Here is a 25,595-nt window from a genome sequence, read left to right on the forward strand (position 1 = left end):
ATAATTCCACAATGTGACCTATAGTTTTACTGAAATAAATTAATGGATGGCATGCAGATGCCAAGATTAAACAGAGTAATAACAAAACATTAGTAAGCACTTTTAGTGTAATTAAATTTTTGATGTATTACAATTTTTAGTGCGTAATTATTTTTGAAGGAACTGGAGAGTAATACTGGATCACACCCTTATTCAATCTAGTTACTAAAGAATAAAGTGTGGTGATACTTTGAAACTCTATTGCAGAATAATGGTGTATTGTCCATCACAGATAATGATGGCAAGGTTTTTCTCATCTGATAATCACTCATAGTGATTACCTAATAAAAGGACAATCCTTGGTACTGCAAGAACCCCTGGTCAGTGCAGAATGTAAGCAAGCATTAAGATGTGCTATTTAAAGCATCTCAGCTTGCAAGTGACCTTGAATCTGCTTCCTTACTGCTGGAGGTTGGGATTGTTCCATGGCTGTGTTCCCAGTCTGCATCAAGAGGCTGCTGATAACATCAATCTTATACACGAGTTTCTAAAACTATTTTTGATGTTGGCCTTGAACAAGTCTAATAATTTCACTTAATCACCTCTGTTTCTACACAAAAACTGGAATCTAGGCTGACTTGTAATTTTTCATTCTTGTGAAATCCGGCCACAGGTTTTCTGTCTGCCATCAAATATCTGGAATCATAATTAGCTAAAATATGTCAGATGGCCTGTGACTCCCAGCATCTTTATTGTATGGAAGTTCACTTTCAGCTAAGAGTAGAATAAATTCTGTTTGTCTGAGAGGTCAGTCCTTGGGAAGAAAAATGGGAAGTGTGTTCATTCGCATATTCAAACATGCAAATTGAATGCATCCAATTTGCCTTATTTGTCTCCTAATGACAATGACCTTTCCTGCTGATGGGAAAAAGCAATTGAAATTAGGCATGTGAAAGGTATGGAAAACACAAAATTCCAGTCTTTTACAAAACAGGTCAGCTGCTTGATCCTGTGAGTTAAAAAATAGTCAATGTCATATTGAACCCCAACTCCCAGTGCTTTCCCATCTTTAGGTTCAGTATCTGAATTTTGCTACTCAGATGTATCTCTCATAACACTTCTTGCCTAGCACAGCTTCCTCTTCACCACTCTGCAGGAAGAACATCTGAACAGTTCTCCCACCACTAATGCAGCTCAGGTTAACACCACAACATCTTTATCATTAATTTGCATAACAAAATATGAAGCTGTAAAATTCAAAGATCAAGTGACCTGCCCAAGGTTACAAAGAGGATGTTACTACATCAGGACTGAAACTCAGTTACATCTGGTCTTTGGTCCTGTGTAGATCAAGTTTCTTTCAATACCCAAATTGAAACAGAAAGAAGCCATGATCAATTTACCAAGAAAAGGAACATTAAGATCACATAGCTGGTGCTGTCTCCTGTGAATGCCAGAGGAGAAAACAAGTCCTGCATATGGGCAGCTCATCCATAGACAGATGTCATCATTACTACTATTGCCATGCATTAATATGCATTAACTATCTCCTCTTCTAGGAAAAGAAAAAAAATATATGTGGCCAAATTGCTACTATGCTTCTCTTCCTTTTAAGCTTCCTCTTTCATCTGCAGAGCTCAAAACCAGGCAGAAGTGTCACCACAAAGGTAACAGATCTAAGAACTGGAACTACTCAAGTGCAGGATTCAGGACTAATTAAACAGCTCAGAATTCAAACCAACAACTTGACATGCCTTAAAAGCAAGAGCACAGTTATTTATTCTTGGTTTTGTTGTTTCTTCTTCATTATGGGGCTGCAGGAGTCCCACATCAGCAATGAGGGCCCCACATTGTGAGGATTTATTTAAACACTTAATGAAAATATTACACCTGCAGTTAAGAATTTACAACTGCAATTATAAGATGAAGAATAAAACTGTCTCTTCAGTTGATTTCTGTAATCATAAAATTCTAAATGATACTAACATGTGCCTCAATTTATGTGTGTGTTTCCCCATGATTACTTAGAGGAATAGGATGCAGCAAGTTAACACTGCCATTCTGAAAGTGCATCCAGACAAATGTGGGTTGTCCTAAAAATAGATTTCTTACCTTTGCCACCGGTAAACAAGAAGGAAATTTCCACTGAGGAAACAAAAATTCAAGCTGTAGAGACTCAGCCATCTCCCTAGGCACACACATACAGCTGTGTAGGCTTTATTCTTAACATTAACTTACTTGTTAGTGTGCTTTGCTTTTTAGAAAATTATTAAGAAAAGCAAAGAAGACAAACCCTTTCATGATAGTGTAATTACACAAAAAAGGGTTTTGTAATTGTTCCTGTTTTCACCTCTCTTTCAAAACCTGTTTCAGACTGGCCAACAGAAGGGCCAGCTGTAGCTGTTGAATAATGAATTCTCCCTTAAAGCAGCATGGGAAATAACTCTCACACAGTAATTTCTGTAATCTGCTAATAGTGTAGTTTCATAACTGTGCTGCTACTGGAAGAAGTTCTCTTCCCTTTCCCATAGCTAGCTACCTCTATTCTGTGTAGCTGAATAACAAAATTAAGTCAATCCAATTTAAAAACTTTTTTGTTTCATTCTGATCAAATCTTGAATTTGGTGCATTATGCTGTGACTCCTGATGTTAACATGGGGAAAAGCATTACCTGGACAAATTCATGGCAGATTGAGGTTGACCTAAAGTAGCTGCAAAACTGCAGGTTTGAAAGATGGCAGTCATTTAAAAGGGAACTCATCACGTGAAGGAGTAGATCAGGGTGGTATCTAGTTTTACATACCACCAGACACAAACTGTAAACACGAGGTTAATTAAGGTCCTGTGAGTACGGCTTTGTTTTGCTGCCCTGACCTTTGCATGAGTCACCTAACGAGGTATCTGCAAGGCCATTGCCTGCAGCTAAGCCCAGCCATGGAAGGCAGCCTTTCACCCTGGGCTGAGGGAGTCTAAGGCACTGATCATCTTGTCCTGATGCAGAAGCCTAAGATGAATTAGATGAGGTTTTTTTTCTCTAAAAGTCATTATTTCTCTTAAAAACAGAGAGCAAGGAGACTGGCTCAGCTGCAGGTGTCTGTCTAAACTGAGGGAGATGATCTCTGCTGTCTGACAGGCTTAGATCAGTGTGGCTGTTTCAAAGGACTTTGAGAGAAGGGTCTGTAACCAGAGATGTGGCAGGCACAGCCCACTGCTGCACTCTGCTTATGGTCATGCAAGTAGAGCTCCTGATCAGGAGCTGTACCTTAAATCAATACTGTATTATACATAATAACATCATGCTTTATAACAACTGGGATTAAAATATAGAATGGCAGCCAAAATGAATTGATATCATTGTCTCAGCACACCCTGGAGAGATCTCCAAATGCTTCACTGTATTTGGCTCAGACACACATGATATTTTGCATGTTTAGCAAAGCCTCAGGAAAAATGCAGTAAGAGTTTTGTTAATAGCTAGGAGCACCTCACTGAGCTGGAAAAGCTGCTGCAGATTGTCTGGAAATGATCACCTTGCACCATGGACCAGGGGGATGAGCAGGAGCACTGCACACTGCTATTGCTGCCACTGCTGCTGTGTCAGTGGCACAGCACCTACTCTTGTCACTGTCTTCACTCTTAGAAGTAAACAAACAAACAAACAAAGAGGTAAAAGGCGACTTTAAAAAAGTGACAGTACCTGTTAAGTTTAGGGAATTTGTTTGTTGAATTCAAGCCTTCCCAGGTATTTGTTCTGGAGTGTTATTCTAAGTGTCCTTTTTCTGAAGTTGCCTTGTCAGAATTAAAGAAATAGCTAATAAAGACTGATCTTCGGGGAACAGAATTCCAGCTGGGATGTTAAAGCTAAGTAATTAACAACAAAGGAGAAAGAACAGAGGGAAAAGGATCCCTTGGTATGCATGTACAGGTTTCTGGTGAAAACTGCCTTCTAAATGACAATACAAGTGTTCATTAGATAAGGTTGGTGTTTAGCACTAAGTCTCCCACAGAGACAATTCTTGGCACAGAAGCTTTGATTATATAAATTTTGTGTGAAAAATGCAAAGTGCCATAATGTGGGACTTTGATCAATGGTGCTAGTCTGATTTACAATTGTTTATTTTTAAACTGTGATGGGCACAAAACACTAATTTATAAGCTCATTTTAATTGAAATTTACCTCTTCCCTTCAATAGCAAGAAAGTAATCTGATTGCATTTTTTCAGTCATCCTTGTGCAACATATTAGATAATCTCCTTATAGTTTAAAACTAAAAATGCTAATGGATTGGGGAAATGGGTTTCTGCTTTCACTCAGCATATCTGTCTTTTTTATGCTTGTCTTTTGGATCATTTATCTAAATAATAACCTTTAGTACCCACTCCCTTCTTCCAATGAACTAAAATATATTAATGATTTAAATCAGTGAATATGTATTTACTCCCTACTTGAGTTCTGCCAGCTGAGGTTTCCACTTTCATCTTCTGATTTTTTGGAGGGGAGGGGGAAAGCTCCAGACATCCTCATGTGAAATGCTCATGGTTACTTTCTAATTTGTCTCAATCAAACAGCCTAAATGAACTCAGACTAATGGCAGATCTCTTTTAAAGAGTACCACCAGCAAGCACTGACTCAAATGGCATTGATTTCAGGGACTAAAAGAAAGGAATTATATTAAAAACTCAGCAAATCTTTCAGTCAGCACATCTGTTGAGGAAGAGAAGAGGCAGGAATTACACCTCAAGGGGAGGTGCTCTGGGTGGAACTTCCTCAGCCAACAAACCTGGAGATCCACAAGGATCCACTTGTGTGGCTTTCGTCTCACAATGATGGAAGGAAGCTCATTTTGTAGCAAGGCAGCAGAAGGAAGATAAATGACCAGCCCAAGGTCTGGTACAAAGATGATGGAAATGTGGGAGAAAGTGCCAGAAGAGATATTTTTCTAGACTTGTGTAGTCAGTTTTCAGCATGCCTGGCTAAGCTGTCTACAGACCTAGACTGCAGGAATTGCTTAGCACACACACACCCTGGGAAAAAAAACCAAAACCAAACCAAACCAAAACCCAACAAAAGAAACAAACAAATAAACAAACCCTCAACAAACCAATAACCAAAAAAAACCCACCAAGATTCTGAGCAATGGAGATGTATCTTTAAAACACTACAGAAACCACTTTCTTCACCTACCAATACCTTCTGCAATAGATGGGACTGAAACACATCTAAAGAACCAGCAACTTTGTACTGCCTTGAGACTCTGGAAAATGCTTTCCAGAAGAAAAGTGCCCTTCCACAGACCAAATTTCAGTTCTGCTGATCCCAGTGGTGACAGTATGACATGGGGCAGTAGATGGATGCTGTGCTGGGTATTCATGGCAGAGTCACTTGCACTCTTCAGAGGCTCTCTCTCCTCAGAATAAACTCATTCTGGCCAGAAGCTTCTATTTTATAGAATCAAAAAGGCTTTGTATTTAAAGCCATGTTCTTACCTTAATCAGGTTGTTTTCTCCATTGATGAGAACAAAGAGCCACCCTTATGAGCTCAGTCTAAAAGTCATTCTGGTGCTGCTTGGATATTTCCTGTGGTGATAAATATTCTCAATAGCTGCAAATTACAAGAGAGCCAGAACCTACCTATGTGCATTATGCAGTCACAAAGGCACAATTTCATGGCATGTGGGAGGGGATCAGGAGACAATAGCAGACAGGCAGCTAAAGGAATTGTGTTCTGCTCATTCTGCTGAGGGCTGGAAAATAATAATCCATTAATATAAAGTGATAGGAAAGGAAACCTGCTAACAAAGATTATCTCAGCAGGAAGCAACAATTGTATATGAACTTTCATTTCCAGTGAATCATGCCATTATGCTCAATTTCATTGCAAATGTGAAGCCTGCCCTCGTGGCTTGTTCTCTGATGTGGGATCACTGTCAAAACAAAGAACAATTTCAAAATGTTCCCTCAGTTCCAAATTCCTGTTTGGTAAGTGATGCTCACATGATGCAGAGATCTAAAAGTGAAATTTGTGAAATGGAAATTGGATTTCCTCCCTTTTCTGGTATTTAGACAACACAGGAATGTTGGAAGAGTCCTTGGCAGGAGTTTCTAATGTATTCATATTTTAGACCTTAAGAAGACTGTATTTACCAGTTACTCAAAGCCAAATTGGTAAATGTAAAATAATAAGCCACAATATTCTGGGATAGGATCTGACATATTTGTTGTAATGTATCTCTTTTGATAAGGCATCACTAGATTTGAATGCTAGATTAGTCTATTAAGCAGATTGGTATTTCTTTAAATATTATTTTTTCTTGACTATGGTATTTATACTTTGTCTGAAATATTGTTTTAATTCTTTGAAATTATTTTTACTTCAAAAACAGGTAATAATAATTCTATTCATACATTTTGCAAAAGTAACATGCCTATTTTAGCCCAAATTTGGGATTATGCAGTTTAGCAAAATACATGCTCTTCACATTTTGCTTTGTGACATGAATTATTGAAGAAGGCAAATAATGGCATTTTCTCTCTTTGAAGATACATGAAATTTCCCATTATTGGAAAGCTCTCTTTCCCTGACTAACAAATTACATTATTAGACACAAGGAAGATGCAAATCTTAGGGTCCTAAAAGCACCTAATATTTTCTCAAATTATATTCAGCTGTATTTATCTTGCATTCTGGCATGCTGCTGGATTACTGTTATCAATAAATCTATAAATAGGATGCAAAATGCATGTGAGCTGTCTGTGCATGAATAAAGAGTGGCCTGGCAATAAATTACAACATAATATATAGTTTAAAATGTAGCAAAAGGAATGCCTTGACAAATCAATGCAACATATTTTGTCAGTGAGGATGAAAGATTCATTATGCATCAGCCTTGAGAAAGCTGAATTTCTGAGGCATGGGTCAACTAGGACATATGATGTAATCAGAGAGTATGGAAACATGCATAGAAAGACAAAAATAATCTTCTGAGTAATAAAGCCATAATAAATTGTCAGGAAAAATATAAGTCCTGTGCAGTAGTTCATTGTCCAAAAGAGATCAGGAGTACCATGACAAACAAAATGGAACCTGACTTATCTGGATTTGGCCCCCACAGCAGGTTCAAGACCAACTCCTTTTCTGAAAGTGGCTCTTGTGTGCTGGCTTTCATTTGTGTTTTTCTCATGTCTGCTAATGTCTAGGCTCATCTTGAGGCTCTTTGTACAGCCAAGAAATTCTTTCCTCTGCCCAGTTTTCAATGAAACTTGGGAAAATTCTGTGTTTTGGGGAGCTCCAGTCATCTGCCAGACATAACTGGCACACACCCAGCAGGCTCCATAAGTCTGGAGTACAGCAGAGACTAAAAATAAGCTTGACCAATTGGTTTTCCTGCTGACAGCAGCAAACTGCCATGGGACATTTAATTTCCTCTGATCACATGGATGACAGACAAGCTGTCACCAGCTGTGCAGAGCCAGGAGGATGCATGCCTGTTGCAGAGGCACAGGCCCCAGCAGTGGCATCACCTTGTCCTGAACTCTGGTGAGGGTGGAAATGCCCCAAGAGAAGTTGGCACCAGTCACAGAATGCCAGAATGGGTCAGAGTGCGTCATCTGGGCCAACGTCCCTGCTCAAGCAGGGTCATCCCAGAGCACACAGCACAGGAATGCATCCAGGTGCTTCTGGAATTCCTGCAGTAAGGGAGACTCCACATGCTCTCTGGGCAATCTGTTCCAGTGCACGGTCACCCACACAACAGGGTGGAACTTCTGTGCATCAGTTCCTGCCCACTGCCCTTTGTGCTATTGCTTGGTACCACTGAGAAGAGCCTGGTCCATCCTCTTGACACCCTCCTGTGACCGTGGTCACAAGGGTTTGCAGGATGAGAGAGAGACGAAAATGTTGAGTCTATGATCAGAAGGTTTGATTTATTATTTTATGATATATATACTACATTGTAACTATACTAAAAAGAATACAAGGAAAAGTTCTCAGAAGGCAAGCTAAGAATAGAAAAGAATGATAACAAAGGACCTCTCTCCGACTCTGTCCCAGAGACAGCTCAGTCCTTGATTGGCCCTTTATTATACACACCTAACATGGGCCAATCACAGGTAGACCTGTTGCATTCCACATCAGCAGATAACAATTGTTTACATTTGTTGTTGAAACTTCTCAGCTCCAGCAGGAAAAATCTTAAGAAAGGATTTTAATGAAAAGATGTCTGTGACACCTTCCCATAGACATTTATATACATTAATGAGGTCCCCTCTCATTCATCTCTTTTAGAGGCCGAACAGGCCCTGCTCCCTCAGCCTTTTCTCATAAGAGAGATGCTCCAGTCCTTTATTTCCTCTTTATACCCTCCACTGGACTTGCTCCAGGAGCTCCATGTCTGTCTTGCCCTGAGGAGCCCAGAACTGCACACAGCATTCCAGATGTGCCTCACAAGAGCTGAGCAGAGAGGCAGCATCACCTCCCTGACCTGCTGGCAATGCCCTTCCAAATGCACTTGAGGATGCCATGGCTTTCTTGGCCACAAGGAAACACTGATGCCTCATGAACAGCTTCTCATCCATCTGCACCCCCTCTACAGAAGACCATGGACATGGATATTGGTTCTGGCACACTCAGGAAGAGACACTTGACCTTGGCAGTATTGGAAGAGGTTTAAAATGTGGGTCTAGGCAGGTGGAGGGGTGGCCAGGGGTTGGTGTCCCTCAGCTTCTCAAGAGGCATCAGCGAGAGCCTCATGCCCCATGGGAGCCTGTGGCCCTGATTTTTTAAGATTTTCTAAGCCTTCTGATGTTTACATTCTTGTAGCAAACTTTCTCACACACTTTCTGTAAATAACTTATTGTTTTGCATTCTTTTATGGAGGAGGAGAAATTTGATGGACTGTTGGTTTGTCCAGTGTCATTGGAGAGGTGGCACTTTCACCACTCAATCCACTGTCACTTTTGGAAAACTACAAATGTTGGAATCAGAAAAGAAACTTCCTTTTTCTTCACCTTGAGAGCAGCGGTGTGTGCACTTGTGTTGTTTCATGTCCTATAGTGACAGGAGCCTTGTGATCACAGCCCAGGGCTGTGATGGACAAATTGCTCCAGTCCCTGGTGTAAGAGGGACAAGCCTTGTATTTTCTTTCTGGAACATGTCTAAAAACTGGTGAAGAGTCTGTAGCATAAATCTATAAGCAGTGGCTGAGGGAGCTGGGGTTGTTTAGCCTGGAGAAAAGGAGGTTTAGGAGCGACCTTGTCACTCTCGACAACCACCTGCAAGGTGGCTGTGGCCAGGTGGGGGTCAGGACCTTCTCCCAGGTAACAAGTGATAGGATGAGGAGACACAGCCTCAAACTGCACCAGAGGATGTTCAGGTTGGACATCAGGAGAAATTTCTTTACAGAAAGGGTGACTGCAATGGACGGCCCAGGGACGTGGTGGAGCCCCGGTCCCTGGAGGTGTTTTTTAAGCATTGTACTTAATGCCGCGGTCTAGTTGCCGCGATGGTGTTCGGTCATAGGTTGGACTCGATAATCTCAGAGGTCTTTTCCGACCTAATTTGTTCTGTGATTCTTAAATACACGAGCACAAACGAGGGCACCCCTACCGACCGAGCGCCTCTGAAGCGGCGCTCCAAGGTCGCGTCCCCTCAGTGCCACGGCCGCCCGCGCCCAGCAGGGGGCGCTGTGCCCGGCATGGCGGCCGCGCGCCGGAAGCGGCAGCCCGGCCCCTCTCCAAGATGGCGGCGCCCAGGCGCGGTGTGGCTGCGGGCAGGATGAAGCGAGGGGCGGCTGCCCGCGCCCACCGCGGCGGGAAACTGGACCGGCTGCGGCAGGCAGTGCAGGATTACGTAGAGGCGGCAGGCGGACAGCCGTCGCTGGCCCTGCTCAAAGACTCGGAGAGGTACAATCGCAGGAGCCGCCGGGAAGCCAGGAAGGAGAAGCGCCGACTAAAGCGGAGCCGCCGCCGCCGACTCCAACGCGGAGAGCTGGTGGAGGCTCCCACCGCCCCGGCCAAGTCCTCTCCAGCCAAGCCCGCTCCAGCGAAGCCGGCCCCGGCCAAACCAACTTCGGCCAAGGCCGCTCCAGCCAAGCCAGCCCAGTCCAAGCCGGCCCAGGCCAAGCCGGCTCCTGCCGCCCGCCCCGGAGCCCCGGCATCGCCCGCCGCTGGGAAGCAGCGGGCTAGGCCGGTGTCGGCACCGGCACCGACAGCCCTTGAGGCCCCCTCCGCCGCCGCAGCCACCTCGGCGCGGAAACGGGCCCTGCTGCAAGCCAACGAGGAGGAGGAGAAGGAGATCCGGCGGCTTGAGCGGCAGCTGGGGCTCGGGAAGCGGCGCAAGAAGCAGGAGGGGCCCGCGGCCGAGCGGCTGCCGCAGAGTTTCCTGCGGGACGGGTTGGGATACGTGCTGGGAGCGCTGGGCACACGGGCCGGGCTCAGCCAGCTCTGCGACAGCAGCGACGACGAGACCGAGCAGGGGGACACCGAGCCGGGACCCCGGGAACGCCCGCCGGGGATGGAGGAGGATGGCGAGGACGAGGAGGATGGCGAGGATGAGGAGGATGATGAGGACGAGGAAGATGGTGAGGACGAGGAGGCTCAGGAAGACGCCTCAGACCCCTCCGACGCGGAAGGACATTGGGAGAGCGAGAGCGCCTCCCCCGAGGACGGCGGAGTGCCAGAGGCCAGCGAGCCCTCGAGCGAGGAGGAGGAGGAGGAGGCAGAGGTAGGATGTTCGCCCCGGATAGCACAGACCTGCTTCCCAAAGCACATCCCGCAACCTGAGCAGAGTTGCATGGCCGCTGTTAGGCCCAGGTGTTCGCTGTCCACTCGGGCCACGTGGAGCGTTGTCCTGGTTCTAAACCGGGACGGCGACACTGTTGACTTGAGGGGTCTGCCAGGTCCTGGAGACACTTGTTAGGCGTGGAGGGAGAGTTCCCGAGCTGTGAGGGTCCCAGGTACTGGTCGTTGGTTTCTCTAGGTCTGGATTGAAGGCGCTTGAGACAGTAGTTCGTGTTCAGACTCAAGTGTTTATTATTTTGTATCAGTAAAACAGTCTCACTACTGTGAGTTTGGCAGCTTTTCATTAGAAGGCACAAAATGGCCAACAATGTCTTGTTCCAAGGTCTTTTAAGACTAAACTATCCAATTAAGAACTGACACTCAGATTATTTCCCTTTTAACCCAATAACTGATCCCAAAGAGCTGCCATGCGGAATTTTCTGCCCAATTACAAAATGCCACCCGAACCCATGGAGAAGAAGGAAGAAGAAGCATGAAGAAGAAACCCAGGACAACACCCTGTGCCCTCCATCTTGCTTCCATCCACAACATACTAAAAATCCCAAAACCTCAATCTCTCACCAAGTGGCATACCTACACTACTCTCTATAATCCATTTCACATTTTGGTGGATTCTGGTCTATCTTGAAGTCTGGGAAACTTTCTCCATGAATGAGGGTCAAAGTCAGTACTGCCCTGGTGGTCGAGGCACCCCAGAGCACACAGAGAAATATTCCCAGTGCCCTGGATTTCCACACCGAGTCAGGCTGGTGGGAGAGAATACCCTACAGCACAAGGCATGTGGGAGCTGTGTGAGAAATCTGCAAATAAAAGGGGCTGCCCTGGCATTAGAGTGTAGGAATATGATCAAGCCCTTCTGCAGAGGGGGCTTTGTTTATTTTTAATGACTGCCTTTGCAGTAGGTGTTGTGTTGAAATCAGCAGCGGTTACACACTGAAATGTTACTTTCTGAACGATCTTAGAGGTTCTGCCAGTATTAGGTCTTGTTGAATGGGTGGAGGAGAGGCGGTCACACAGGGCATTTAGCCTTCATGGGCCTAAATATAACTTGAGTAAAACCAAGACTTAAGATGCCAGGTTTTAATAACCATAACTTTAAGAAAGTTAGAGAAGAGGGGCTTTGCTGCTATCAAGTTTGTCACAAAGGGTAATTTTTTGCCTGCTTCTTTTTTTCATGTTGTTCCTTTGGCATTGATTATTAGATGGTAAGATGTATCCTTAACTAAAAGTTTGTTACTTTAATCTTAAATACAAATGTATATTTGTGTTCAAGTGTTTAAGATACTGGTCTCATCTGATTCCTTGTTTTCTTGTTTTCCTCCTAAGAGTGATAATCAAGGTGCTACAAAGTATGTTCCTCCTCAAATAAGGAAAGCACAGGAGACACTTGATGACAAGAAAAGAGAAGAATTGGGAAGACTGAAGAAAATGGTGAATGGCCTCATTAATAGGTAGTGTAATGAGGAAAAAGTAATTAATCTTTCTGGATCAATGTGACAGTGCTCATCATTCAAGCCCAGGTGGCAAGGATGTGACTTTTCTCTTCACAAACTGATTTTAAGTTGGCAATCATGTCTGCTATTTTTAAGAATAATTATCTTTATTGGTATAAATTCTTCAAAGTTAGTCATTATAGATGTTGAAAAATCTAGAAAATAAATTTAAGATTGGGCTGGATTCCACGCAGCAGTTCCCTGCAAGTGCTAGGTATAATTCACTGTCAGTTGGAGTATGCTTATTAAAAAAAAAACCCAGAAGAAAAGAGGTTTTGATTTGTTGTGGGGTTTTTTTAATAAATTAAATTTCTCCCAACACTACAACTGAGAGGGAGCAGCCCTTCCTAGGTTAAAGTACTGCAGAATAGAAAAAGTAATTAATATTCATTTCAATTTTAGAGTTTTTTTAAAATCAGGAATCTATTGGCAATTTTCATCTGTTACCTGTAAAACATAGACTGGAGTTTGTTCAGTCATTTGAAATTTGATATACCATATATGTTAAATTATGAATTATTTTCATACTTAACTTCTTCAAAGACTCTGATGTGCCACAGTTAAAACTGCTCAAACCAGTCTCTTTTTGTAATAAATCTGTTCAGTAAGCAGATTGACAGTACTTTGTAAATCCTGTTGTTAACACATTTTTACATGTATTTTTTTTAACTACACCAGAATTAAATGTACTATACTTTTTTAGTTTACTAAACACAAAAAAAAATACAAAAAGTTCCTTCCTGTAATCTTATCAGTCTTCAGTCTTTTCTCCTGAAGTCAAGCTAGTTTCTCTAAAAAGAATAGCTGTTTGTTGGGTGAACTCAAAATTGTGGAACCATGTAAGGAGAGTAAAAGTGAACATTGGATTTTGTTTCTCCATAGGCTGAGTGAACCAAATCTGTCCTCCATCAGTGGACAGATGGAAGAGCTGTACATGGCCAACAGCAGAAAGGACGTGAATGACACTCTGACAGACATTCTCATGAGTGCCTGTGTCACTGCAGTTGCCATGCCTGCAAGACTCCTGATGGAGCACGTCCTTCTGGTCAGCATCCTTCATCATAATGTAGGAATTGAGGTAATTCTTGTGCTTGGGACAAATTTTTTATAATAATACACATTGTAGAGTGTTTTCATTAACATTCTGTTAATTGCCTTGTAATTTTTGACTATGTGGCACTGACAAGCATCTTTAGTTGAGTTTCATCAGTATTTTGTGGCTTATTTGCAAGGCTTCCACAAGTGAAAGGGTCTAAGTGCATTGCTTATCTGATTTTATCTCCTCCATCAGTTGCTACTGGTCTGTTATAAACCCATCCTTTTTTCATCACAATCTTTCTGCAACCAGTAGAAAAATTTCTAACCTTCAAAGTTTCTAACTTCAGCTTCTCTTCCCTTTGGCTACACTAATCAGTTTCTGTTCTCATGGATACATGAGGGTATTGGTTTTGAACTATGTATATCCAGATAACAAAAATGTTGCAAATGCAGGAATACTTTTACAATGGTGGATAAACTTCTTTTCTAAGCAAATAATGGAAATCATTAGCAAAATTAAGTGGTTGTAACATGGAATATTAAAAACTTCAAAAAGCATGGCAATTCTTGGAGGCGATTTTGCTTTGTGTTTTTGAGTCTGATGGATGAGGTGAAATCCTTCTTACCCAAGCTGATGCTGAAGCTCCTGATGTCAAAAGGAATATCTTAGCTAATTGCAGTGAAATGTCTGTGAGGAAACAAAGTTGTTTCAGCAGTGTGTTCCTATTAGATTACTCTTTTTTTCTTCCCCTCACATCTCAATGCAAAAGATGTATTATTGCAAGTTTTTCAGTTTGTCATACAGTGGCCTGAATGCTGGCTCTGAGACCATATTAAATATCAGATGGATGCAATTAAAGCAGCTTTCTCCATGTAGCCTTGGCATTAAACTTTTATTTTGTCCCTCTTTGCTGCTTGAAAGGCAGTTCTGACTGCAAATACAATGTTTCTGTAAAATAAGTGTACAATATGCATTACATGAAAGTGTGACTGTGCAGCTGCACTGAAGATTAGGATGAGCAATGCAGAAGTTGCCCTGTGTTTATAAATTTGTGCACCATTGCATAGTTAACACCCTAGCTGGGTCAGAGCTTGTAATGCAGGTCAGTACTGCTGCTGGATTTCTGTTTTTTTTTAAGGTCAGCAGATTTTAGCACAATAATAATGAGTGAGGGTGTTACTTAGCAGCAGTGTATTCATTGCCTCCCTGTGTTTTAGAGCCTGTAGACTTTCTAATCCCAGCCTTTAGCATCAGTTCACTCTTCAGAAATAAATATATTCCAAAATTTCTTTTCCCTGCTGTACCACTGCATCTTATGCTCAGCAACTGTGGAAACTTGGTATTTTGGGGTTTTTTTCACAATATTATTTTTTATCCTTCTGTTAAGGATTTTGTTCTGGAATGCCACACTCAGGAATGTGTTTGCTTTTTGACATGCAGCTTTTCCTGGATGAATGGCTAGCAGTAACAGCATGCTGGTCTGACAGCTGGAAAGATGCTAATATGTGTCCATGAATATTATGTAAATAAATGCTGGTGTATGTATACAGTAGGTTCATAATATTTGTTTTTCTTGCACAGGCTTTAAAAGGCAACTGGGTGTCAAATGTGAGGTGTAAATAACATGGACTTCTACAAAAATGTCACACCACTTAAATATTTGTGTATGTAAATGTAGAACATGCGTATTGGTTGAAAGGAACAACAGTATTTCTTTAAAATTAATAGTGGCAGTGACCCAAAAATGAGTTTTACAGATGTCTGTAAAATCTGCTTAGAGTTAACTGCTGGATTTTTTTTTTTCCCTAATGGAATTGTTGCCAGGTCGGTGCTCACTTTTTGGAAGCTGTGGTGAAGAAATTTGATGAACTCTGTAAAAGTGATGCTGAAGGGAAGGAATGTGAAAATCTGCTTGCCTTGATTGCTCATCTGTATAACTTCCATGTGGTTCATTGCCTGCTGATCTTTGATATTCTGAAAAAGCTTGTTAGCACTTTCACTGAAAAAGAGATTGAGCTGATTCTGTTTCTTCTGAAAAATGTGGGCTTTTCCTTAAGAAAAGATGATGCATTGGCTTTGAAAGAACTGATCACTGAGGCCCAGAGGAAAGCAAGCACAGCAGAGAAGAAATTCCAGGATCAGACAAGGGTATGTGTTTGTTCTTAAAATTTCATATTCTCAACAGCCTGTAATAAGTACTTGGGTACATAGTTTAATTTACAGGAACATTTTCTGCTACATTCTATTCAGGTTCTAAATGACCATTAGTGTGACATTCAGTTATTTGCATTCTTCTTGTTTGTTTTTCTTCATTAGTTCTTAGGATGCAGGTGCCAAAATGCTCATGATGGGTGGGACACGACTGGTTTGTGTCTTATGTAGTGGACAGGTTTTGTGTTTCATGATAGTTTGTACACTTCAAAAAACAGTCAGGTGTTTAGCAGATGAATCTTGTACACAAATTAGTGTAATAGGGATAAAAGCAAACATGTTGTATTTAAATTTTGGTGTATATTGGCAGCTGAGCTGCTTATTCTCACAGAGTAGTAATTTCAAAGTACACTCTTGTACTTTGTGTAATAAACCCACAGCTTAGAATTGACAGAACTGTTTCTTTTCCCCACAGGTTCGGTTCATGCTGGAGACCATGCTGGCACTCAGGAACAATGACATGAGGAAGATCCCTGGCTATGATCCTGAGCCAGTTGAAAGACTCCGCAAATTGCAGAGAGCTCTGGTGAGAACTTGCTTGGCTGGTGTAGCCTTGTTATCCTTAATCCAGGAGTAATTATTTGTATTGCATTTCAGCTTTCTTGGGGATTCTTTGTTGGTGTGTTTTTTGGGGGTTTTTTTGACAGAACGGGCATTTTGTCTAGAACAACCCAGTATAAAAGGGATGAAAGTAATTTATCAGTGCAGGATGTGCAAATCAGCTTAAGAGACCAGGCAAAAACAAGCTAGGTAACCTAGTTCTGTAGGATTTCCTCTCTTAATTTTTTGCAGTCGTTCTGATGCACTTCTAGACTCTGTTGTTGAAAATTCTTATTTTGTTCAGAGTTTAAAATTTTTGTTATTTGAGTTGTACAACACATAAGGCAGTTTGTTGTGTCATTATTTGTATACATTGATGCAATGTCAGCATCCTCTGAATTCTAATCAAATTTTGTGATTGGAAGATGTCTGCTTTTTAGGTTAATATCTCTTTTTTCAAATAAAAAACCCAAGAGCTTCTACATGTAGATTTATGCAACTTTATGCATTTAAAAAATTACATCATATGGGAAACTTGTAAATTCTTTTCAGGTTGCTGATGGAAACGAAGGTTAGGGAGGAAGGTATGAATTTGTATGTTTCAAGTTTTTGTGTAAAAACAATTTTAAGTAATTAAAGTGCTTGTTTTCTGTAAGAAGAAAGAAAAAGTTTCAAATAAAAGCTTTTTTGTTGTTTTTTACTTTTGGTTTGCCATTCAAGGTTCACAGCAGTGGTTCAGGAAAGGACACCCAGCTCCGCGTGTCCCTGGAGTCTTTGCTCAGCGCTGACCAGGTCGGGCGCTGGTGGATCGTGGGCTCATCCTGGAGTGGAGCACCAATGATCAGTGATACCAAAAGCCAGGCTCAGCAAAAGCTGCATGTAGGAAAGGTAAATCCAAATTTAAAGTCTAAATGTTTATGATCTCTTGAAGATTTGTCAGTAAGTTCATTTCAGAGCCCACCAAAAATCGTTCACATGCTCTTGTAAGACCAAGCTTTTGGACTGTAAATTCTGCTCTCTGTTTTTTTTAAACATTGTGCTCATGTGCTTCATAACAGCTGTTACTACAAATATGCTATAGCTTGTTTTTTCTTACCCTGTGGAATTGCTAAGGAGAAAGAAGAGACTTGATTCAACAGTGGATTTGCTAGAAGAGATTCTGACAGGTTGTGGTGTCTGTCTGTGGCATATCTCCAAGGTGATTCCAAAAGTAATGTGATGAGATGGTCATGGTGAATTACTTATGTTAAAGAAGCATGTCTTAAAATTAATTGGCACAATTATAGTAGATTAAAATGTATTTCCATAGTTGAAAAAGCTCCTGATGATGCCTGTGCCTCTGGACAAAAGCTCAGGACCTTTGGATTGGTGATTTGTGGTTTACTGGAGAGCTTCACTGATGGTGTTATTTAAGGCAAACAGAAATAAAATAGCATATAACTTTATTTTCAGGTGAGTTCAAAAATAATGGAGCTTGCTCGTAAGCTGAGAATGAACACAGATATCAGGAGAAGTATTTTTTGTGTCTTGATGACGAGTGAAGACTTCATGGATGCCTTTGAAAAACTTCTGAAGTAAGTACAGAAATCAGCCCAGAACTAAAACCAGGTTGTAAATGCAGAATTTCTGGTCTAGGCTTAAGAGCATTCAGATGATAATGCAATTTAAAAGTGCATAGCTAGGGATCTACACAGGGTAAAAGGGCAGGAGAAGGAACCAGAGCCTGGTGTCAGGATTAATGGAGGCAGGCAGAACTGACTGGCAGTCAGAGGAAAGGAATAGCCCCTGTTGTTGTTGCTCCTGGCTGTAACTGTGATTTGCAGCATCTTCTGGTGTGAGGAGCCTGTGTGTCCCAGCAGAGTGGATGGAAGGCTGCTGCAGGTTTGTTTCCATACAGAGGCAGCCCAGAAGCCACTGCAGAATATCTCTTGGGTTTTTTGCTGGATTGCTGTGATTTCTATGCTACTGCCACTTCTTTGACTTCTTGCCACCTTCTTAAGCCATCTCTGCCCATACTTACATGACCTGGTTGTGCTCTAGCACCTCCACTTCCCTCTTGCAGAGTTTATTAGCTTTGGGTTTGCTTCACATGAAGACCAGTTCCCTTACCTCTTGACAAGCAGCTCTTCAGAAGATGTGATCAGGGAAGAGCTCAAACTAAGCTATTCCTTGTGTTGGTCAGAATATTATTTGTAAGTCTGTAGGAGCTGGGAGGGGACAGATCAGGTCTGAACTTTTCTGTCTCAGCCTTGTAACTCAAGGGTATTGTCTTACCAGGATGGCATGCAATTTTTAAATTTGCTTACCAAACCAAAACAGACTTTGTAATAAAGTCAACTAATATTTGATTAAATGCCACTTTTGCAAAACACAGCTTGGACTTGAGACTGTGATGGAGTCATTCCAATATCTTAATATGGCCTGTTCAATTAAAAGAAATTAGCTGCTGCTGCAGCTCTTGCCAAGACCTGGCAGCTCAATTTGCAAATTGGACTTGACTCTCATCTGTGCTATTTAGGCTAATACACAAATCTGAATACATACAGGCTTGGCAGAAAAGCTCTCTGCAGGCTGCCTGCTGTGTGTTGGTGCTGATGTTTATACAGCAAACTCAAAGAGAGGAATTCTTAAATCTGCCCACATCTGGCAGAGTATAATGGAAAGTACACATAATTGTCAGTGAAGGAACTAGCTTCAGTGTGAACATGTGCTCCAGAGTGTATGGGAGTTTGTATTTGTATGTTTGATGTCTCATGAGGAAGAGCATATAAATAAATATTTTAGCTGCTCTTGTTGATTCATCTGCTGCTAGTTCTGTGGCACAGTTGAGGTGTGGTTAAAGGATAATTTAAACTATTTGAAATCTAGGCTGCTATAGTTTTTCAAGTCCCTTTCCTCCTTACTGCAGATGAAAGTATTAGTTTGGAGCCAGAACAGCTCCCTGAAGTGGCTGAGTGATTGCAGAGGTGTCAGTGAAGAGGGCTGGGAGCATCACTGGTGACAGAGGAGAGAGTGAGATTGGATGCTCTTCATCAGCTGAAAGGCCACACCTTCTTCACAAACCACAGTTTCACTCAGGAGAGAGAATGAATGCTGCTTAAGTTTGATGGAGAGGCAATTTTTGAAGTCATTTTGTAAAAGAATAAAGAATTTGAGAAACTTCACATCTCAGAAAATACTGAGCCACTCATGAAAGGCTCAGCTATCCTATTGGAGTGAGATGTGTAATTCAGGATAACTTTGTGTCAGCAAGTTTTTCCTTACAAAATGATTCTCAATATCTTGCTAAATACTCACTACCAAAGTGAGTGTATCTACTAATATAATTTGAACTGACTTAAAAAGGGATTTAAGAGTTGCTATTTTTGATCTTGAGGCATTGATAGTCTTGGGCTTCAGCTGATGATAACTAACCTACTTGGAGGCAGCTTCTGCTGGTGACAACCTGCTTCAGAGGCAGTTATCCCATTTACAGCAGGATCAAAATATACAAGTTCATGGGAATACTGTAACTCATGAATAATTGAATCAGTGAGGTGGTTTCACATTCTTTATCAAAGAATACCAGGCTTATGAAATCTACACAGGTTTATGGTGAAACTCAGCAATGAAAGACAGTCCAGACTACAATTTTAGATTCTTAGGAGTTCTAGTTCTGTGAAGAAGTGAAGGTAGGAAGAAAATGGAATATCCAAGTGTTGTCACTTGGTTACAGCTCTGGCAACATGAGTATTTCCTAAATAAGCAAGTCATGATAGGAGTGATGATGATCAAGTAAAAGCAGAGTGTTCCAGACCAGTGATTGCAATGTAACTTCCCAAGTCAGCTATTAAATACAAATCTGATGGCTGAAAACCTGCACATTTGTAAAAATTCCTTTTGTTGCTCTGAAATCAGGTGGAACTTGGCTGATGGGAGAGCAGGTGGGTTATGACACAGACACAGCACTTCCAGTACTGACCCCTTTTGGAAGAGCAGACTTCTCAATTTTTACTGCTCATTAGCCTAGAAATCATCCCAGATTTTCCTACTGTAAAATTTAAAATCAAGGGAGTTTGGGCTCAACACAGAGTTTTCTCTGTTAATCTGGGCTGTCTGTGGTCTCATGCAATGCAGATGTCTGGAGCTGTGTACAAAGGAGGGATCAAGTATTGACCAACTACCCTACAGACAGTAAGGCAAGTTCCAGTGGAGTCAAACTTGGTTAGAAAGTTCTCTTGAGCTGTACTAATGCCCTGTGAAACTTGAACTTGAAGCAATGAGAAGAATTTTCTTTGATATTTTTCAAATTCTAATTTGATGCATTTTTCATTTTAATTGGTTTTAATGCTGCCAAGCATTTGGCAGCATTAGGAAGTTAAATCACAGACCAGGTGCATTGTGAGTTAGTCACCATTCCATGCCAGAGTGTCTCAGCCCTCTTTTACACTGCTCAGCTGTTGGAGAGGGAAGGCTGCTCAGTCCTTGGCCTTCATGCTGGGGCAGCCTACATTAGATAGATAGATAGTAGATAGATAGATAGACAGACAGACAGATAGATAGATAGATAGATAGATAGATAGATAGACAGACAGACAGATAGATAGTAGATAGATAGATAGACAGACAGACAGATAGATGTCAGTCAGTCTTTTCTCCAGGCTTTTTTTTTTAAGGTGCTTTGTAATCACTGACTGTATCCTTTTAGGCTGCTGTCAAACAAAAATGAATTTCATGTATCAGGTAGCATGGATTTGACCCAGAAATTAAAAAATTCGTATCACCAAGTAAAAAAACCATTTAAGAATATTTTCTTATCCCTACTAAGTAACACAGAAGTGAAGAGTCCTGGAAATGTTTCTCCAATAGGCTTGCACTGATCCAAAGGCTGGTTTTCCTCCCATGACCATAAGTACAAGCATGAGATGATCACAATGGGACCCTGCAGTTCTTGTTTCACTATTTAGCCTTTGTTTCACAGTTTAACCCTTGTAGTGGTGCCTGTGGGTGCAGTGCTACTGCTGGAACCTCTGTGCCCTCTCTTCTGTTCATGGAGAGCTGCAAACATGCAGTGGGATTCCTTGCCTTCCCTGGGCAATGATAATACTTTTATCATTCCACTTGTGTTTCTTGAGGTCTTGCTTTTGCATCTCCTCCTTTTACACCCATAATGCTTCAGCTTTTCCCCAGAGCCGTACCAGGATACTTGTTTAGCCAACGAGGTGGAGTCCATTAGGAGTTTTAAAGACTTGATACTTTGTAACAAGTAAAATTTAATGTGATGTGTGGAAAGATTTTAAAGTATTACTCTCAGATGTTGACTGTAGTTCTTACTTTGTGTCAGCAAGTTTTTCCTTACAAAATAATTCTCAATTTCTTGCTAAATTTTAGGCTTGGACTGAAAGATCAGCAGGAGAGGGAAATAGTTCATGTCATCCTTTACTGCTGCTTGCAGGAGAAGACATTCAACCCCTTCTATGCATTTTTGGCCAACAAGTTTTGTGGGCATGAAAGACGATTTCAGGTAAAGACAAATTTGTTGCTTCGTTGGTTTTGTGTCATGACTGTGGTTAGGAAGAGATTTACTGAATGCCTGGGAATGGATGCATGCCTTAATCCCAAGGAAAAATTCTGCTGGTATGGCTAAGCATTCAGTAAGGCATACTCATGGTCAGATCAGAATAGGAAATTAAATGCTGAATGTTTTATTTCTTCTGTTTTATGCATTTTAAAATAATTGGAACAGTCTGATCAAGCATTTCTGTTAATTAAAGGAGGGCTTATAAAGAATACAGGGTCAAAAGGTTTGCTATGTTGTTACTCAATTAATGTTACTCAATTAAACAGCCACTTGATTTGTAGGATTATTTTTTTACCTTTGACCCCTAGGTGACATTTCAGTTTAGTATTTGGGACAAAATCAGAGACTTAGAAAACCTGTCAGCTGCTGCCATCTCCAACTTGGTTTCACTGTTGGCTCACTTAATAAGGACAAAATCACTGCCACTTTCAGTTCTCAAGGTTGGTGTGTTTTCTTTTCAAATCCTTCTGTGTTTTCCCTGCATTTGCTAGTTCTATGCAAGGCATATTTTCTGTGTTACTTATCTGGTACTTTAGTTGTTTGTGCGAAGACAAACTTGTTTTAAAATTACTAAATTGTTCCAACTGATTATGGTAATGTTGTCATTTGGGGAAGGGAACCTCTGGTGACCCAGGCATAGAGAAATTTTACATTTCTTTATCAAGAGCAGTTGTGAGATTATTTCCTTTAGAGTATCCAGAGCTGGAACTGAGGCCCCTTCATTAGCAGGCTTTGCCAGTGGTTTTTGTGCTATGGTTTTTAGCTGATGTTGTTTTTATTAGACAAGAAAGTGCTGAGTAGATTTCTTGGATTTCAGAATGGGTAGTCCACAGAATTCTATTAGAAGAGTAACTGGAATGTATTAAACAGGCAATTAAATGGATTGTGCCAGGTACTTACAAAGTATTTATCTAATTGAGAAAGGACATCTGGTATTCTGGTACCAGGAGCCTTCTGTTCCTTAGAAGATTCTTTGCTTTCATTATTGATTGGCTTTTGGAGGCAGCCTTCTCAGGTAATTATTCTGTGCTAAACTCAAGGCTCAGTGTATGCAGAGGCCAGTTGCTGTGCTAAAAGTTCTTCATTTAGGAGAGAAGAGCAGCTGTTTGAAATCCTTGAATTAATCTAATTGTCCCTCTCTGTCTGCCAGGTAATTGAATTCAGTGAACTGGACAAACCCAAAGTCCGTTTCTTACGACAAGTATTAAGCACTCTGTTAACCAAAGCAGATGAGGAAGAAATTACTGACATTTTTATGAGGTAAGTGATCACTGGCATCTCCAGAGAACCCTTGCTGAGTAGTAATTAAGAAGATAAGAAGTTTGCCCTTTTTGTTTGGAATTGCACTGTGCCTTTTCCACACATCAGCCCTCCATCCCTTAAAGTGTGAGCTCTTCCTGGCTGAGTGGGGCCAGTGTGTCATGTGTGTGTTGGTACAGGCTCTGACAGAGATGCAGCTGTGTCATGCAAAATAAGGCTTCCAGATATTCAATGTATCATTTTGGTCAGAGGATTTTCATGAGCAGAGCTCTGTAATTCCCTGTTTCCCTTATTGCTGCACCACCTGTGTGGGGTGGGATTCACATTTTTAAGATGTATCTTAAAAAGCAAAAGGAAAGTGAAACTAAAGAGGCAAATGTTTGGGGTGTTTTTAATGGATTTTTCATCAATGTTCTCTGAAAAATCTTATTTTTGGGATGGAACAGGGTTGCCTGGAGAGGCTGGGAAACTTCCATCCTTAGAGATGCTTAGGACTTGAGTGGATAAGACTTGCAATATCACATAAAGTTTGAAAAAATCAGGTAGTGATGTTTCAGCTGTCGTGTAGCAGCACAAGGAAGCTTGAACATGGAGTTTGCCTTGTTCTTTGCTGTAATGTAATTGTTTACATAAAGCAAGCCTTGGGCTGCAATATTCCATTTTATTGTTGAGGCCAGTTGTATGTCGAGTGTTTGGGCTGCTTGCCAAACCGAGGTAGACTTGGTAATTTGAAAGCTTCTTCAATAAAACTTCTTTTATAGGCTGGATTTTTTTCTGCAGCTCTATTTAAAGAAGATGATAAACTTCTGAAATGGGAGAAGACTAAATGATGGTTTTGATCTGTATCTTTACAGGATATCTGACAACCCCAAACTGCAAATGCTGCGGGAAGGCTTGAAACTCTTCCTCACCCACTTCTTACTGAAGCATGCCCAAGCCCAAAAGAGTGCTGAAGAAGCTGGCTTGTTAAAAGAGAGAGTGGAACTAGCAACCAAGGCTTTAGAGGCAAAAGAACCCAAATTGAAGCTATAGTTATATTTTTTCTAATAAAACATACAGAAAAACCAAGCTGGGGTCTTTCAGACCTAAATAATTGGGAATGAGGAGAGCTGTTTTACTCTAAAGGATCCATTTTCTTTATGTAAACAGTTGCTTCTCTCTCTGTGTTAGTTAGAGGTTTAATTGAAGGAGATACAAGGCCTTTTTGAAGAAAGAGAAAATGTCATTTTGTCATGTCCCTTTTTGGGACAAGTGCTTCATGTTGACTTTTGGTATCTGGAGAAGAGGGTGAATTCCTCTTCTGTGATACTTTGTCAGCAGTGGTGTTCTGCATTGCATATTCTAGCCTTTCATTTAAAGTAATAAAAGAAGCAGCCTCAACTAAAGGCTTTTGATAAGGAGCCCTGGTACTCACCTCAAGAAAGGGGCCACTAGATGGCACAAGCACTGGTGAGTCGGTTGGGGAAGAAATCGACTTTTTCTTAAAGTGTTGGAAGTTACTTGCTAATTCTGTGAATTGATTCCCTGACTGTGGGTCAGGAAAGGATCTTCAGTTGGATTCAAAGCTGTAGCAAAGCAACTTGAAGATCTGTCTTTGCCCAATTATATTGGGTTTAGAGATCACAGCATACTTTTATGGCTATTTTAGCCTGTTTTTCACAGCTTTAGAATTGGAGTTGACAAATCACATGTGTTAATCAGATTTTTCTACACTTAAACAATATCATCAATATGAGTCTTAAGAGGAGAATACCTCCCTTAAGAATTTGTTCACATTTTTCATTTGGATGCTTAAAAAAAATAGGCACATTTCTTTCTGTAACACTCTGTAAATGTTTTTTTTTCTTTTGTCACCTAACCACTACACATTAAACTGCCATTTTTCTAAATGCTTTTGTGTTTGTGTTAGCTTTACTCTGGCTGTCCTGCCAGGAAGGGAATGACCTTAAATTGGGTGGAGAAGGGAAGTACTTTCTTGTCTGGAATGTGCACCTGTGATCTACCTGTGTTGGAGTTGTCAGCCCTGTTTCTGTAGCCAGACTTGCCTCTGATGTCCAATGGGCCATTTACTTTTGGTGCCTCCCAATCTGCCTTTGATACCAACTGATCTTTCCCTGATGGCAAAATTTATTTTTTAATTAAGTTGTTAAATGTAGTATATTCTGCTTACTCAGATGTACTATTTCCAGGTGCAGAAGTGCCTCCCCCAGCAGCCAGGGAGCTGCTTGGTTTTTTCTCACCTTTCCTCTGAGAGGATAGGGCAAGCTTTAGGGAAAAAGGTGTCCTGGGAACAGAGAGACCTGCTTTCAGAATCCTGGGTTACACAGCAAAGTGACAGCAGAAGAGGTTTTTATCAAAATAACAAAGCAAGATGCTTTTTTCAGCCTGTTTTTCTTTTCAGCCTGTTTCATACCACTGGCAGCTTTTAAGTGTACAAAACATAAAAATTCATTGTGATTAAATAAATTCCAATATTTTCTAGCATTCATACCAATTAACAAAGTTTGGGAAGCAGTAGAATTGATGCTATTTTGGTGTTACAAAAGTCACAACTTAAGGGGGTGTGTGTAAACATCTCCCCTTACAACCAGCCATGCCAAACCTTATACTTAAAGTTTGGAGTATGGACTCAGGAGAAAATCTGTGCAAGCCCCTAGAAATAGCTGCTGTGGAACCATGGGACTCTCTGAGTAAAAATTGTTCCTCCTGCACTGCA

At 41.1% G+C, this 25,595-nt stretch overlaps 1 protein-coding gene across 1 annotated transcript; it reads left to right on the forward strand.

The window, feature by feature from the left end:
• Positions 1 to 9,715: 9,715 nt before the first annotated feature.
• Positions 9,716 to 25,217, forward strand: NOM1 (nucleolar protein with MIF4G domain 1). Its single transcript, XM_064703278.1, has 11 exons — positions 9,716 to 10,699; positions 12,103 to 12,227; positions 13,152 to 13,347; positions 15,133 to 15,456; positions 15,935 to 16,045; positions 16,780 to 16,947; positions 17,512 to 17,633; positions 21,430 to 21,562; positions 21,928 to 22,059; positions 22,770 to 22,879; positions 23,734 to 25,217. Exons 1-11 carry the CDS (start codon positions 9,716 to 9,718, stop codon positions 23,909 to 23,911), a joined length of 2,583 nt encoding a protein of 860 aa, XP_064559348.1. The 3' UTR covers positions 23,912 to 25,217.
• Positions 25,218 to 25,595: the final 378 nt, after the last annotated feature.

The sequence above is a fragment of the Zonotrichia leucophrys genome, chromosome 2 (assembly GCF_028769735.1).
Source record: "Zonotrichia leucophrys gambelii isolate GWCS_2022_RI chromosome 2, RI_Zleu_2.0, whole genome shotgun sequence".
NCBI classification, from domain to species: Eukaryota; Metazoa; Chordata; class Aves; order Passeriformes; family Passerellidae; genus Zonotrichia; species Zonotrichia leucophrys.